The 17,187-nt window shown below is 40.7% G+C and overlaps 1 protein-coding gene and 1 long non-coding RNA gene across 10 annotated transcripts in view; one reads left to right on the plus strand and one right to left on the minus strand.

Moving 5' to 3' along the window:
• Window positions 1–243: 243 nt before the first annotated feature.
• Window positions 244–17,187, minus strand: part of PHACTR3 (phosphatase and actin regulator 3) — a 165,121-nt gene continuing 148,177 nt past the window's right edge. For 5 of the 9 annotated variants that reach the window (XM_044986069.1, XM_044986068.1, XM_044986073.1 and 2 more), the window contains 5 exons: window positions 10,450–10,505; window positions 5,957–6,018; window positions 4,542–4,682; window positions 3,210–3,286; window positions 246–812 (listed from right to left, as the gene is read on the minus strand). In XM_044986069.1, coding sequence (XP_044842004.1) covers window positions 797–812; window positions 3,210–3,286; window positions 4,542–4,682; window positions 5,957–6,018; window positions 10,450–10,505 — 352 coding nt within the window. In that variant the 3' untranslated portion in view covers window positions 246–796. Of the gene's footprint in view, window positions 813–3,209; window positions 3,287–4,541; window positions 4,683–5,956; window positions 6,019–10,449; window positions 10,506–17,187 lie in introns of those variants that run through there. The other 4 variants (XM_044986072.1, XM_044986076.1, XM_044986070.1 and 1 more) reach the window with 4 other exon arrangements.
• LOC123348564 overlaps window positions 13,908–17,187 on the plus strand; it is an 82,410-nt gene continuing 79,130 nt past the window's right edge. The window contains exon 1 of the long non-coding RNA XR_006573214.1: window positions 13,908–14,132. This is a non-coding gene — a long non-coding RNA (uncharacterized LOC123348564). The remainder of the gene's footprint in view (window positions 14,133–17,187) is intronic.

Raw genomic sequence — 17,187 nt, forward strand, 5'->3', positions numbered from 1 at the left:
GTAGCTCAGCTTACTGTAACTCCAGTTGTAAACAACTGGTCCAATATCTTTCCTCCACAAGATGGGAAGCCCATTGTCTAAATTCCACTGATCGTGGTCTCCCAGACTGTGTGCTGACTTTTGTGGTGCAGGAAATCTGGCCCATAATTACAAATCCCCTCCCCTTCAATCCCCCCCCGGAAAAAAAGTAATTTAAAAGAAGTGCGCTCATTTCCTGCAATAAGTAGTCATTTAATTAAAGAACAAAATTAACAGGAATCAAAAATGTTGCAGCTGTGTTTTCATTAGACATTATATAAAAAAGAGAAAAATTATAATACATTAAATCATTTTGTATAACATGAACGTAAGTTTTTTACAAACTAATTGTGATTAGTTCAAAATGTCTTGTCAACATAATACTGAATGACAGTGCGTCATGTCCATTATGTCAGAGGCCCTGGAATGGTAAAGCCTGTACATGCACAACATCTCCTTTTCCAAGATATGCTTCAAAACAGTTTAAAACAAGGGTTAAAGGAGAGCAGTAAGTTCCTTCCAGTAGCTTTACTTCATTCGTTTTCAACTGATCCTCCCACCCCACAGGCCATCACTCTTCAGGCATCAAAGAGCGAAGTACGTCCTCTGGTAGCTCCTGTGTGTACATGCTGCAGAGATTTCACCTGCACGGTCCTTCTCTCACACAAACGTCAGGTTATCGTGTACTGAACTTCAGGGAAAGACCTTTATACGTTCCCTGATGTGTGTTCAGCAGCAGTATCAAAAGTAAAGACAAATTCTTCTCAGAAGAAAATCTCTATGGCCTGTGAAATCTAGAAGGTTATAAAAAAGAGATTTTAAAAATCACTTTATAACAGCATTTTTTAAAATATATTATTGCAATAAGAAATAGTACTATTTAAAAATGTCCATTTTGTTTAATACCATTGAATCACATTTCTAGAGCATCTTTTTTCATGAAAGATCCCCAACATGTTCTACATATAAGGCAATATGACTAATAATATGCTAAGGTTCATAGCATTTTATCCTTTTGGTTTTGGTCCTGTACTACTGAGTGCCTCTGGCGAAAGTCCTCTCTGCATGTGGGCTTTCTCAACTACAAATTCTCTCTTCCTTGAGTTCTGTTATGTTCTTTTCGTTCTTCATTGACTCCCACTTCCAAATCTCCCCATCATGTATTTACAATAAGGAGGATGGAAGTGAGGCTGGGAATTGGTGTGGGGGAAAGACTAGGGGGCTGAGTTGTGAAGAAAGGGATACTTCAGGGGTTTAAGTTTTGGAAAGAAAACAAAAATGAACTAATAGGATGTGCCTATCATCACCCTTACCACTTTGCTTGTATGTTAATTGCTTCTCTTTACTTCTTTCTCTGTCTGCCTTTTTTTAGAATGTACCCTCCAAAACAATGACTGTGGTGCAGATCTTCAAAGATATTTAGGCATCTCACTGATTGATTTAAATAGGAGTTAGCCACCTAAATACCTTTGAGGCTGAGAGCCGTGTCTTTGCAAAGTGCCTGCCACAGTTTGGCTTCTACCATTATCTAAATAGTAATAATAGATAGGCAGAATGCAATTTTGACATGACAATAGTAGCAAAACACCTGACTCATTCCAGCATGTTTGTAGTACATTATTGTGGTTGTAGAACTGAAGTGGTGTCTTTAAAAGGATTTTAATGATGTAACAAGCAGTTTACAGTATCAGATGTTTTCAGCATGATTATGAATTAATTAGAATATCATTTTGGGCATACCCATTACATATGAAAATTATGCTAGTAGACACATAATCTTCCGGGTTTAACAATTACTGTTCAAATCATAATTGGTAAATGCCATATACCTGAATATACATAGCAAGGGGATGTGATGGTGACAGTAATTCCACAGCAAGCAAGACTTGGTAAAATGCATAGAATTATTTTAAAATCTATCATGAGATTATTCAAAACCTTTTTATTATTGCCTTTTTAGGAGGTGTGGTAGTGAAATTAAATATCTTCATATGTTCTTATACCCTTTGACTTGTGTACCTCAAAAGTACCTAATGGATGTTATATGTGATTGTTTTACCACACCTGTTTGCTGTTTTAACTCCTACAATAATGGCAAAAAATGTGAACAAGCTAGAATAGTGCTCAGGCTGATCCCTCTTTGATAGCCTCCATTTTCAGAAAAGTATATGTGTGTGTTTGAAAATATGTGCACATTGTGTGTGCATCTGCCATGTTTGCATGGCCAGACACAGTAACTGCATGCACATGTCATCAGTTAGCTGTCTGAAAAATCATTAGCATGTATAATTATTTGAGCATGCAAACACAATTGTGCATGAATTTTTTTTAAAGATATGGGCCATCGTTTTGTTTGTTGCTAATAATATACAATGATATGCTGTGATCCTGTCAGCTTTCACAAAATAACCAACACTGATTTGGTATTTTGATGTGCACCTTTTTAAAAAAAATACCCAACCAACCAGGTACTGCCAGTAGAGGTATTGTTGATATACTAAGTGGCACTCTTTCCTCTGAATCTGTACAGAAGAAATACCCTGAGGCATTGGACAGTTCTTCTCTTGGATGAGATGTAAAAATAAAGTCCTAAACACTAGTGGCACGATGGCACTAGCTGAAAGTGGTTAGGAGTATTTAACCCTGGTATCCTGGCCACATTTCAAAATGTGTCATTTTAATCTGCCTAATTAAACTCCTCAAGTAGCTTTTTCTTTTAAAATCCAGCAGAGTGAATCCTTTGTGTATTATTTATAATCAGTACAGGCCTTCTATTATGTACTATAGTACAAACACTTTGTCTTATTATTGTTCAGCATTGGTATTACAGCTGAATGATGAGACTGCAAACGTAAATACTTTGCCTATTCAGCTGCGTTAAATCACATGTCATGTTCTCTGTACAGTACATCCTGTGTTCCTTCTCCAGTCATGGCCTTTTAAATCACAGGTACAAACAATATATTTTGAGGGTTGGGGGTTTTGGGAGGGAGTTGCTTGTCAACAGATGATAATCTAACAGCAAATATACTCTGAGATGAAGCAGAAGCACTTTTATGTTTTTTTCCCCAAGGTAAAGCTTTTTCTGCAGATTTTAGAGCCATGCAAGAACAATATATTCTGCAGATTCAGGGCTCAAAAGAATTGATACTGCAAGTAAAGGAAAATGAACAAATATCTGGATGACTGACCTTGTCAAATGCTTGCTTGATGCATGTACCTCCATTTCATTACTTTTGTATTCATTTAGCTCTTTACGAATTGCTGCCTACGAATTGAAAATGGAAGTAAGGTTAAAAAATCATTTTGCATTCGTAAACATTTTTTAAAAAAATAGCAAATAAGAGCCCTTAAAAATAATCAAAACAGCAAATTCCATGTAGAGTGTGGTAGGCTACAAACAAAGGACATGTGGCCAGCCAATATTGAGGAGAGCCAATATTCAGCTTCTCTCCATGCATACTGGTCACTGTCTTTTAAAGACATTGACATAAATACTATCATCAAACCCTTATTGCAAAGGATTACTCCATATCATCAGTCATCACTGACTAGCTGATGCTAAGACACTTTTATAGAAGCAGTCCTGAGAGGAACATAAAATCGTAATGCTCACTCCCCAACACTGAATGACACTCTGGTTAAGTTAGTGAGCAGAAGCAGAGGTTCCTCATCCAGCAACTGGACAGTTGAAATGTGGAGAATTTCAGTAATGGCCCATTTCAAAATAAAAATCAGACTGCATTGTCACAATATGCAAATAATGGACCAGATGTTATGTGTAGTGTTGCACAATCATAGGTGAGGGGAAAAATTTCCTCCTTGGTACATTACACACCATAAAATCCAAAACAGCTGTAAATTGATTTATGCCTTTTCCCCAAATGACTACTGTTAATGGCCTGGATCAGATTGGAGTGCTTTTGTAAATTTGTACATACTACTACTATGTAATTTAGCTACCTAAACTTGTGAAGCTTTAACACACAGGCACGTGTCAGATCAGAGATGTGTTTGTAACAAAGATTTTGTACTGAGTAACTTTTGGGGGTAAAGTTTGGTCCTAAATTTCTCAGACACTACAGTAATGGGTGGCAAAGATCTATGATAGATCGTGTAGTATACTGCACTCCATACTTTTTCTAATAACTGTTTGTTTTTGTTTTTTAAAAAGAAAGCCTTTTCACTATTACATCCCGTGGTCAGTGTGGCTTCTGTATGCTGAAAGTGCAGGAACATTTAAAGTACTTAAATCTGCATCAGCTATTAGTACCTCACTGAGAGAGAGAGAGAGAGAGAGAGAGAGAGTGTGTGTGTGTAAGTAACTCCAGAGTACAAAATTTGGCTCATGGGGAGTATGGTGTGTCTCTTTCACCAAGAGCGAATACTCACTCCAAGATGTATTTCCTTAGACTATGGAGACTTGTCTAGTAATATCACTGTTTACGTGACCTGAGGTACTGCTTACAAGCAAAGAAACAAAAAGACAGTAGTCTTAATTATATTTGTAAGTATGCCTGTACCTTATCGGCTGCTGATAGTCTTGTCCATGGTTTGTCTGCTCGTCTGTCGTAGTCCTGTGCTTTTGCCACCTCTACATAATCGCTGAATCGAATTAAAATTTTTCTGTCTCTTAGTTCATCGACTGTAGGTCTCTGATTGAGCTGTATCAATAAGTTTTGTAAAGAAGTATATCAGTATGAATAGGAAGTAAAATTGAGACATACATTCAACAGCACGAAAATGGAATCACATGCATTTTAGTCCCCATCTTCATTTTGTGTATTGTATATTTATGTATACAAAATATACATCTGAAAATATTTGAAATTGATTAATTCGTCTTAAATGCACAGGAACACTGAGATATAGAGACAGATTCTGATCTTATTTACATGGGTAACACCATCATTCCAGATTCACAGTGTTATAACTGGGTTCAGAATCTGTCCTACAGTCAGTGAGTGAAACTTATCTATGATTAGAAACATTAGGATAGTTTTTGTAAAGGAAAATAATTAATTTTGATACTGTGCTATCTTTAGTCTTTCTACACAGGCATTTTTCTATTAACTAGACTTCGCTTTCCATGTGTCTTTATCTCAAGGAGCTACTGAAACGCTTCTGAGTATTATTGTTAAACAGTAATAATGGGGTAAATGGAGCTGAGGGCTATTGTTCAGTGGCTTTATAATGGAACATCTTGTCACGCACAGCTTTCTAAAGCTGAAGTTGTAATATATTTCAAGTAACCACAATGAATTACAATGTAAGGGCTCAATCTTGCACAATTCCCATAACTTTGTCTGAATAAGGGCTTCGGGATTGGGCCCAGTGTAAGAACTACAGACCCAAGGCTCAGCAAACTATCATCACAATGTGCCTTTGAATATTGCACTGTGTTACCACTGACTTCCACGGGGACTTCTGCAAACAGAGCAATGACAGCATCAGGCCTAGAATCTGAGACCTTCAAATGAAAAGGTCTGCAAACAGAAATTTCAGGCAGGAATGCACCTGCTGCTCAGCAAGGAAGCAGCTTACTCTGGGATTCTCACTGGTACGAACAGTGGAAAGGAACTGCTTTCCTAGCAATATAGTTGCAAAATCTGCAGTATGAGGCAAATGATCTCAAATTAGCTGATTTTAGGTTCTTGTGTAAATTTTCTATTAGCCTCTCAAATACAGTGAACGCCATTTTAAGGCCAACATTTGTGGATAATTATCTGAGATATTGTAGTTATTTTCTATTCTAGTTATTAAATACTACTATCTCACATATCATTGTGTATACATGTTGACTTTTTAATGGTGACCACCATGGCTGTTTGTCTTTACAATTATTTAAAATATTTAGATAGTGTTTTTACTCTGGGTTCTCTGTTATTAGTTTGCATTCAGCTTTTTAAATGTCACTGAAAACATTTCAAGATTTTACCTTTCTTGTCAGCCTCTGCTTGATTTCCCTTCTTTCTTCCTGCTCTGTTTGATCATTTCTTTCTGCAGAAAAAATAAAAAAAGAGATGACTTTCCTCATGTAGGAAGATCGGCTGTTTCCAATACATCCAGGCAATAAAAGTTACAATATGGAGAAGCGTGGTGCTGTTCCTTAGTCCTTCTGAATTGCTAGCTCAGTCCTTACTATGCCTGCTTGGTGCATTGCCAGAATATACAGCTACCTTTCAATGAGGACACAGAAGCACGTATGCCACTGTCAGCTTTTCCTGTGACATAACCTCCAGTTACAATGAGCTTTAATAAACATAAAGCAGCCAGTCCAATTCTTCGGCTAGATAAAATTTTAGAGGGAAAAGCAATACCTTTAAAATTATGAATGAATGATTGTTATGCCATGTCTTTGTTAGAGTCCTGTCACACTTGCATTAAGATGCTGAAGCATTTTCCTGTACGTACTTCAGGGAAAGCATGTACCTCGTGAGCTTATGCTCTCAGGCTTCCTATTTAGTTGGTCACATTGCTATACTATTCATCCTTGACTTACACACTATCCTTTTCCCTCTACTATTCAAGATATGCCAGTTGTATTAGAGCCTCTTTATACTCACAGGTTTTCTTTTGTGATATTCTGTTCTAACCTAAGCCAGTTTGCTTTTGTGTGTTCCATTAACATTCAAGCCGTGATAACGCCTACACACTGGATCTAAAAATAGACTCGAGTCCTGGACCATTGTGTGAAATATAGTCTTTGCCTTGGGATACTACTTAATGGATTTTCTATTTCTAGTGCTGTTACTAAATTTAGACTCAAGTCCATGACCTAAACAATGCTAGAGACTTAGGGAAAAGATGCTTAACCATTCAGTGAGCCTAGAGATCAGTGGTTTTCAACCTTTTTTCATTTGCTAAAAAAATTTGTATGGAGATGCAGACCCCTTTGGAAATCTTATACATAGTCTGCAGCCCCCCAGGGGTCTGTGGACCACAGGTTGAAAACCACTGCTATAGATAACAGTGTTATCATCGTCTCTCAGTTAAGCAAAAGGCATATTCTGTTAAATGTTGTCAGTGTTAAACTACTGTGTCTTAAAAGGCTATTTTTGGAAATGAGCCTTTTCTTGCCCCTCCCTTTTTCTGTATTCTTTAGATTACATTGAAATACAGACACATTTATCTATTTAAAGAAGTATTGTAGCAACACAGCTGCAACTAGGTAAACAGAAAATGTAAATCAGAGAACCTAAAATCACACAGTACACTAGAGTGGTGGTGTATATGACTTTGAAGTAGAGTACATGAGACTGATGATATGGCAGTGCTTCAGAAGTGTCAGTGAGACTTAGAGACAAAGATTTAGATAGCAATTGGCTGCAGTATCTGAGGGGGAAATATGAAAAAAAAAAGATGCCTCCAGGAAGTAACTAACGTGCCTAGTTAAATATTTATTAGCCCCTTTTTGATTAGCCCTTTATGGTTGTATTTTGACTTAAAGAAAAAAAAGCTGTTCTCCATCAATCTAAATGTCCATCAGAATATAGTCATGATGCATTCTACATGGGCACTGGGTGGTTTTCTAAGATGGAAACACGAATATGCCTATCTGGTCTGAAGATTGCTTTTTGTCAGTTTGAAATGCTACGCACACATCATGGTCCGTATCAATAATGGCATATCTAGATTTAGATAAAGTTAAACTCATTTTGCTTAACAATTGTGGAAGTATGAAAAGCAATTGATAGGAAGCAAATCTATCATGGTAAACTTTACCTATCTGGTAAACTTTACCTATCTGATGGAAGGAAGTGTCAGCAGGGATATTACAGAATGCAAATATTAGTACAGAGAAGAACTAGAGAGATTTTCACAGCAACCTCACATTGCTGTATTTAGATCCATTCATTAGTAAATGGCTGACTTTAACACTACACATCTCAATGGAGTAATAGTCCCATTACACAGTGTCACATGCAGTAGTGAAACTCACACCCTTGCTCTGTATGAGTTATGCAGGGAATTCTAAACTATTCATGACACGGAAGCAATCACCAGTGTTAAGAATGAAGCAGGGATTGTACAATCCGATGTAAGAGAAGCTGCCTCTTTGTACATGAATATCAATGGCTTGCTCTCAGAATATAATAGAAAACCCTTCTGAACTCCTGGGACTGATTTTTAGGTTTGAACACACAGTTACTGTGGCAGTCATGCCCTGTACTGAACAAGCAGTGTTCTATATTTAAAGATAGAGGAATGAATAAAATCAATAAGATTATAAGTAAGTGCTGGAGTTTTTTTTAAGTACCTCTCTTATCCAAGAGTCACCTCTATGAGGGAGAGTAAAAAAAAAATATTTCTCTTCATTTCATGAATACTTTAAAAAAGTAACATCATAATAGCACTTACAAGTCATGAGGTCACACTGATTTCAATGGGGGTACTAACATAATCATGGTTTGGCAGGATCAGATCCAATCATGCTCTCATTAAAGTCATTGGGAACAGTGTCAGTATCTCTCTATCACTAACTTGAACACTGACTTTTCAACTGTTGCAGTCAAATTATTTACCCTTCTTTGTCACCCGTTCTAACGTCCCTGCTGGCTCAGTGATGACCTGGGTTCTTTGCAATGTAGCTGACATTTTTAGGTAATGAAAAAGGTAACACAAGTACAATTGTGCAGCTTCTGATCCAAGTGCACCCCATGCAAACCCAGAGTAACTGCACTGAAGCTGACAGAGTTAGTCCAGATTTATGCATGGTAAATCTAACCCAGTATGTTTAGCTGGCATTGAGGACATATCTTTAATTCTGCTTCATCTTCTGTTCTGCTTTAGCTCCCTCTGTAAGCTCATTATATGAATGTAACACAATAGTTTTTTTAATATTAAAGCTGGTCAGTTTAACCTAGATTAAGGATGTAGCCAGCGTACATCAGAAAGTAACAAACATGAAGGACCACATTCTCAGAGAAGCTCGGCTCTGATTTAGACCAGAGAATGAAGGGAGCAGGTTTTCAATGGGAGATGCAGTGTGTTCACTCTTTTGCAAATCTGGCCCCATCTGATAGAGAAATTTCAGCTCAATTGATTTTCCTTTTGATGGCTGGGGGTTGAGGTTAAATTGGGTTAATATGTTTACAGGTCACAAGAATTTGTGTTATGTGTTGTTTGTAATTTGAATATGTATAAATGACTCTGTGTATGCGTTGAGTGGGTAATTAATTTACATATCACAAGAACTATTTACAAAGTAAATGGTTTGATGTACTTGAATAACTGAACCAACCGAAGATGACCCTTCAGTTCCCTCTGTCTCCAAAGCCTATTGACTTCAATGAGAGCAGCATCAGGCCCTCTTGTATAAACTGATAAGAAAGAAAAAGCAGCATGCAATCCAAATCCTCACAAATTAAGTTGACACTGTAATCTTTGTGGTCATGCTGCTGTTTTCCTCTTTGTTAGTATAATTTGCCTATACATTTCTAGTTTTCTCCTTCAGGAGAAAAATTGGAAAGCACAATTTAATTTTGTAAAGAAGACCCTTCCTAAATCTAAACCATTCTGGAAAACTAATGTCTCCTGTGATCATAGGGCCTTCTTTCTTCATCAATTTTGTGTACTAGTGAAATACAACCCTCGAAATTATTAGATCTGATTTAAAAGCCAAAGACAGCATTGCTTTCAGAGAATGCAAACACATACTCCATTAAATTGTTCAAGCTTCTTTGAACAAGTAATTGGTTATTTTTCACATAATAATGTGTTTTACATTTTTGGTGCAAAGATACACCATGAATACAGCAGAATGTGTGATACTTTTCCTTAAAGCAGTGGAACTCCACCTTTCCCATCCAGCTTACCCCATGTGACAACAGAAACAATTTTCAGGATTCCCCTGTTCGCATCATTTTGGGGATTCCCCGGCCATCTAAAGGAAGTTCAGCAAATGTCTCCAGCTGCTCAGACAATGCTAACAGGCAAGGCGTTTGATACCCTTGCACTGTCTCAGCTTGCCTTTTCCTGTCTTTAATTCAGTTTCTGTTTAAATTAGAAAGGTCGGGAATGGATCTGATGCAATTTACTTGCTAGGAAAGTCACTGTTCTGCAAGGATGCCTGTGCGCTTCACTTTGGCATTGATGGATTTTAATTGACAGTGTGCCCTGACTCTCTATGCAAAATGATAATCGAGGTGATTGCTAAACTGACTCAAACCAAGACCGTGCTTCCTTCCTCATGCAGCCATAACAACAGGAATTATTTTAAAAACTACATTTGTATTATTGCTTTTTTCTGCATTAAGGGGGATGCCTTCAGACAAGTACACATAGACACCAGAACACACCCCAGTGAAAATTCCATTGGTTACAAATCCATTCCCAAAGGGAGGGCATGAACTTGTCTACAGCGGAGAAATGGCTCTGAGAAATGTATTCAGTAGTTTCAAAACACTATTATTTTTTTAAAGTACTCACGTTTAAGTATATTCCTTCTTTCGAGCTCCTCAACAGCAGGTCTTTGGCTCAGGCGCCTGCGGAAAAACACCAAAATCACATTTTGTACCATGTCTGTTCTTGCAAAAGTCTATACTGGGCTGAGTGCAGGTGTTGAGGTTTTCCTTAGAAAATCATCTCCGGTCAGTGAAGGAAGAGAATCCTGAAAGCTGGATATTTAGTCCTTTTATTCTTCCCAAATGCCAGCAGTGCAGGTGGAAGTTTTCCTCTAGTTTACTCTGCTATCAGTGTAATCCTTCCCTGATGAATACATTCTTTTCATCCTATTTTCCAAACAAAGTCAGCTGAAAATAGTGCCCCACTACAGTTAAATTCATTCTTGAGGAGGCATTTACCCTGAGAATCAAATGGGGTTCTTAGAAATCTTCTGCAGCAATTACTGCCTCCGCTCATGTAGCAATGGGTGCCCCTTTTCTAGCATCGACAATGATACATCCTGAAAAAACCATCGCCTTGCTAGAAATAAAGCCTCTCTATGCAGGGTGGTTTCCTGGTTACAGATATGACAGAGGAGTCCACTAGCTTTACTAGTGCCTGGTGAATAAAATTCATGTGCTGCTCACAGCTTCCTGCTGTCTGAACCGAGTGAATGTCTTCTGCAGCTTCACCGCCCCTTTCAGTAGTGCTGCCTCAGGATTGAGTCTTCAAATCATATGATCAGTGCCAGAGCGATTTTATCTTGCATACCAAATGAGACTTCCCCAAGAGATGCTGCTAATATCTGCAGAGAATCTCAGGTAATTGAACACCCACACACAAGCATTTATAGTTACTGCATTTGCTAGCTTTCAAACAATAATCCAGCCAACAGAGATATGAAAGGGTTTCTACTGATTTCTGGCGATATTAAGGATCCTCGCTTCCTGCCTGAAATAGATGTTACACAGTAGGAGCCTGGAGGTTCCAAAGCCAACGTGATTGCCAGCAACGGGCTAACATGGAGACTCACAGGCACCAGGAGAGTGATTTTAGTATCACCGTAAATAAAGGGCAGAATTCTAAAATGATCTTATAACGTTGCATTGTCAAATACAATAGAGACCAGACACTAAAATGATGAATTAACGTCTCTGATGCTAGGTTTCCCCCTAGCATTTGTCACCTGATCAAATTCACTACTGAAATCAGTTCCTTGGATTTGCCTGGCAGCATCAGGATTCAAGCACAAAATGAACCCTGGCAGCCTTCATGAACGCGCCTCCTTGCCTTTTTGTTTATTAATTCCCCTAAAACCACTGAGAGGGCCAAATCTACTCTCAGTATCAGTGGTGTAAATGTGGAGTAACTCCACTGAGCTCAGTATAGCTACTCCTGATTTACACCAATGTAAACGGTAGCAAGATATGGCCCCATGAGCTTTAGTGCTTCAGTAACAACCCCTGTACCCAACTCCAGCCATGCTTCCTTCTACACCCGAGGATTTTTTGTGGGTGTCTTTGATTTCTCCTTAGACTTAACGAAGCAGGTCCTATACCTCAGCCTAATTCTACTGAAGTGAATGGAGCTATGCAGAAATGCACCAGTTGAGAATGTGGCCACGTTTTTAATTCACGGGTGGGCAAACTTTTTGGCCTGAGGGCCGCACTGGGTTTTGTAAATTGCCTGGCCCCCCACCTCCTATCTGCCTCCCCCGGGACTCCTGCCCCATCCACGCATCCCTGCTCCCTGTCCCCTGACTGCCCCCCGGACCCCTGCCGCTCCATCCAACCCCTCCTCTCATTCCTGATGGCCCCCCAGGACCCCAGCCCCATCCAACCACTTCTTCTCCCTGTCCCCTGACTGCCCCCTGCTGCCCCATCCAACCCCCACCTCCTTCCTGACTGCTCCATTCAACCCCCTGTCCCCCCCCGACCACCCCGACCCCTATCCATACCCCCACCCCCTGACCACCACCCTGAACTCCCCTGCCCTCTATCCAACCCCCCTGCTCCGTGGCCCCTGTCCCTTTACCGCACTGCCTGGAGCACTGGTGGCTGGTGGCACTACAGCTGCGCCGCCTGGCTGGAGCTGGGCCATGCCGCTGCCACCACGCAGCACAGAGACCGGGTCGGGCCGGGCTCTGCAGCTGCGCTGCCCCAGGAGCTCACAGCCCCGCAATCCAGAGCATGGCGCCAGCGGTGGAGCGAGCGAGCTGAGGCTGCGGGGGAGGGGGAACAGTGGGGGAAGGGCCGGAGCTAGCCTCCCAGGCCAGCAGCTTGGGGGCCGGGCAAGACAGTCCCGTGGGCCGGATGTGGCCTGTGGGTCATAGTTTGCCCACTTCTGTTTTAATTCCTGTTGTCCCTCCTTGCCACCATCCCATCACTGTATGTCTCAGCACTGATACAAGTCCCTGAGGAGAGATTAACATGCTCTTCACAATCCAGATCAGGGAAGAGTGACTTACTCTGTGAGTTTATCTGTAAATCAAAGGGCCACCAGGCCTGCTGTTCACATGTCTCTATCAAACCATTTTTAATTACACCACGTCCATGTGATGTTTATAGATTCTCCTAGGAACTGTACATTAGATTCTGAAGAACCTTTAAACTAGAGGATTAAAAAATCTAACCAAGAATATCAAAGCAATTAAAGCTGTGTTCTGAGTGCTTATGAATATTGATGTGTTATGGTAATCCTGGACTTTTTAAAATCCACCCTCCCCTTTTTTGCACCCACAAATAAAACCTTTAAATCTCTCACTGGAAAAAAAAATGGTTTGTGACAGAGTCAAGTCTCCATTGACAATCAGACACTTGAAACCAGTTTTCTTCAAAGCACTAGTGCCTAAATTCACTACCACATAATGCAGGACCAGATTTTTCACAGTTGTGTGAACACACATCATATCTGCATATGTAATTACAGAAACTGCACATGGTAAATACACATAGACATGACCAGGCAGGCAGCTAACAAGCCCTTTATACAGTACTGACAACCTCAACTATTCAGTGATCAAGAGTCAAACCCCCCCACCCAAAAATCATGAAATTGGCTTAAAAATATGACTTTTAAAAAATATTTGTATTTGCCTTCTTGTTTTTGAGCCTTTAGGGTGCACTTGGACCAAATTTGCAAGCTTCTCTCCACAGCCATGAGTGCTAGAAACTCACTTGTTCTTAAAACAAAAGTTGAAAGTCTCATGAAATGACATGATTCCAGAAGCTAGGGCTTTAAGAAAAAAATAACCACATATCCAAACCCTTATGATAACATTGTCAGCAATGTTAACATTATTGATGTGTGAGTACCCTGGTGTCATTCCATGCAGCTGTTCTAGATACTGCTCAGGTGGGATATTTATCTTTATTTGTCATCCATCACTGTGGTATGTGAGCACTTCCATGGTTTCTGAACATATAGTGGAATGTAAAGGCCTCTTTCATTACAGCTGCACTCCCACACATACGGGAGAAGGGCAGTTAGCCAGCAAAGGTTAATGGGTCCAGCTGCTTCCCTCCCTTTGCTCTGATTGGAAAGGAGAGACGGCAGCTGCGTGTAGCCCAGTCAGGGAGAAGAGGGCATCTCTAACTGTAGAAGCCCTCTTCAGAAAGGTGGAGAGATTGAAGAGAGAGAGAGCGAGCAGCTTTCCTGGCTGAGAGGTTCTCAAAGGGCTGAACTGCTTCTTGATGCTGTTGCAGGCTGCTCTGGAGCAGTCTGTATCTGTGAGTACTGGGGCTTGCTCCCTTTTCTCTCTACTGAAATGATTCACTAGGTCTCCTGCAGGAGGGGACTTTCCTGCTTTGAAACAGAAAGCTGGGGGTGAGCTGAGAACTTCCTGACTTTGCACATGTCCTGGGCCTTCTGCACAGCACTGAGCCATTCCCTAGGCCCAAGAAACTGCAGTTGCTTTCTCAGTACTGAGGGCTGTGCTCACCTCAGCTGTGTAAGCACAGCTAGCCCTGTCCCGGGGGACCCACAGGGGTTTCCCCTGGGTGCTCTGTAGGCCCTTACCAAATCAGCCAAGCTTTCAGCCACACTGGGCAGGCCCTCAACCCAGCCAGCAGCACCCCATTTCTCCAAAGGGGGGGTTGCAGCCATTTTTCACCCTGCTGTGGCCTCCCCTTGGCAGGCTGCCCCTGCCTGAGGCCCGCTGCCTTGTTTCACCTCAGTGGGACTAAGAGTAAACAAGGCACAACTGTGGTTCTGAACTGCAGCCTCCTCCGCTGTCAGTGACTCAGCGTGGTGTGGAGCGAGCTGAGGACGTGCCTTGGTCAGAGGAGTGTTTCTTTTTTAATAGTGTATTTTAGCTGTCTGTAGGGTTGCCAACCATCCAGGATTGTCCTGGAGTCACCAGGAATTAATGATTCATCTTGAATTAAAGATTGTCATGTGATGAAATCTCCAGGAATTTGTCCAACCCAAGTTGGCAACCCTAGGTCTGTGTTCTGAACCTGTTAACATCTCTGCTGGGGAGAATTCCACTTCAGGCTCTGTAAGCAAGGAGCCATCCCTTCCCTACTTGGTAGTCCATGCTGAGAACTCAGTAGCACTCTTTGGATTTTCCCCTCAACCTTTTTTAAAAAAAAATAATCCCATTTTCCCTGAGCTCTGTGAGCCTCCCCGAAAAGAGATCAGCTCGATCCTCAGGATGGCAGCATCACTGCCTTAGAATCTCCTCTCTGTGCAAGGCAGTCAAGTGTAACTTGGCCTGAGAAATGACTTCTCTTGGGGACTTGGGGTTTTTTTTTTCCACCCACTATTAGAGGGAGCAGGTGCTGTCAAAGATGAGGACTTGTTACAGTAAATGTTAATATCCTCTGTAGGCTCTAAATCTCCAGCAGTTTAAAGGCTAAAAGCAGATTTCAGGCCACAGCTGGGGAGCTCTTGCTTTGTAATTTTGGAGGACAAGATGGCAACCAAGTTGAAGCCTATGAAGAGGCTGAAACTGAGCAGCCAGTGGACTTAGCCAGACTAACTGTAGTGTCTGTGCAAGATCTCCCTGAAAGGGTGAAGAACCAAATTTTAAGAGTTCAATTGAGTTGTAAAGGATGGAAGAGCTGCTGTCCTTGTTAATATGATTTTCACATTGATTAGTTAAGTTTAGACACCTACCTATTTCTGACCACCAGAAAGAGCATCCAATCTGGGCCCATTATGTACTGTAAATGCACTGAAATCTTAGTGTCAGTATCTGAATTATTTACTGAGGCAGGGACCATACATAGCAGCCATTTCTGATGTAAAGTTACCTTTCATTCAGTTTAACACCTGCCTGTTTCTGAGAGCTTTCAGGAAAGTAACATCTATTGAGCCTCATCCTCAGCGGATGTAAAGTGGTGTAGTCTCATCGACGTGTTGATGGTGATTCAAAGCAACTGAGGATCTAGCTCGGAGTCAAATTCTTTCCTGACTTACACCCATGAGCATCTCAAGGGCTGTCACAAGTGTGAGAGAGGCAGCGTTCGGCCTATGTACTTTATTTTACCAAAATGCAGCTAGCATATGAAACACTGAGCAGAATGTGCAAAGCTCCAGTGGTATTTCCTTGTGACCACCATAGCAAATCTGGCTGGGCATCTCTGGGTAACTAACTCCAGTTTGATAAAGACCAAATAATCTGATCCAAAATGCAAGCACTTTATGTTACTCTTTCACATACACACCCCTCCCCATTATGAGAAAACTATGATTTTTCTGAAGCTCAGAAGAGGTTACAAAACTCACATTAATCTGGCATGGGTCAAAATGAACCATCAAAACCCAGATGTTCTTCTGCTATTTACCAAAATCCAACTTTAATGCTCAGGGCCACATTTTCATAAAAACGAAGCAAAATTGCACTAGCCAACAGTTAATTGCATATGCATATGTTTGGACCCACCCGTGGCCAAGTCCTTTGCTTACTCTCAGACGTATTTCCACTGAAGTCAGTGGGGCTATGCATGTGAGTAAGGGGAAACAAACACGTCATTACAAACTGGCCTGCACAATGACCCACTCTGCATGGGCCAAATCGCACTAGCACTGTGTGAGTATAATTCAGATGCTGAATAGAGATGGTGACACTTCCCAGCTGAAATTCTCTTCACTGAAAAATGCAGACTTGCAACATTTTATGAATTTGTGTTGATTTCACCAAATTGGTTTGGTCGGGGAGGAAAAAAGTCTCAAAAAGGGAAAACAATTTTTTTCCCCCTATTTCAAAATGAAATGTTTTGATCTTTTTAATTCGAAATGACTGTCTTGAAATTTACTTCAGTTTTATTTTAAAAAATTTAATTAGAAATTCAAATGAAACGTTTAGTTCTCTGGCTGCTCAAAAAAACAAAAACAAAAAAAATTTTCAATGAAATGAACAATGGAAAAACATTTTAGTGTCAAACTAAACAAATAAATCATACAGCTCTTGTGCTAATTTATGAGAATTTGGAGGTGGCTCTGGGCTGTTTTCCCCTTAATGTGCATATGTGAATCCTGTGAGGTTCCTAGAGGCCGCTTGCTGACAGTGAGAAGGAAACACTGATTCTGCTCTTTCTCTCTTGATGCACCGGTGAAAGCATCAGCCATGCAAGACCAGGCTGCCTGTGGAGACAATTACCATAGCTCCTTCTAGCTCGGTCAGTGAGAGATACTTCACCAGCTCACTTGGTAGAGCTGTCATTGCCTTTTACCACGAGATTCCCAGTTTGAGGCCCAGCTAAGGTAATGTGCAGAAGTCGCAGGGTGAACACGCATGTACAGTCACTGGCTCCAGCTTGCAGGGGAAATCACTAATTG

The sequence above is a fragment of the Mauremys mutica genome, chromosome 13 (assembly GCF_020497125.1).
Source record: "Mauremys mutica isolate MM-2020 ecotype Southern chromosome 13, ASM2049712v1, whole genome shotgun sequence".
Taxonomy (NCBI): Eukaryota; Metazoa; Chordata; order Testudines; family Geoemydidae; genus Mauremys; species Mauremys mutica.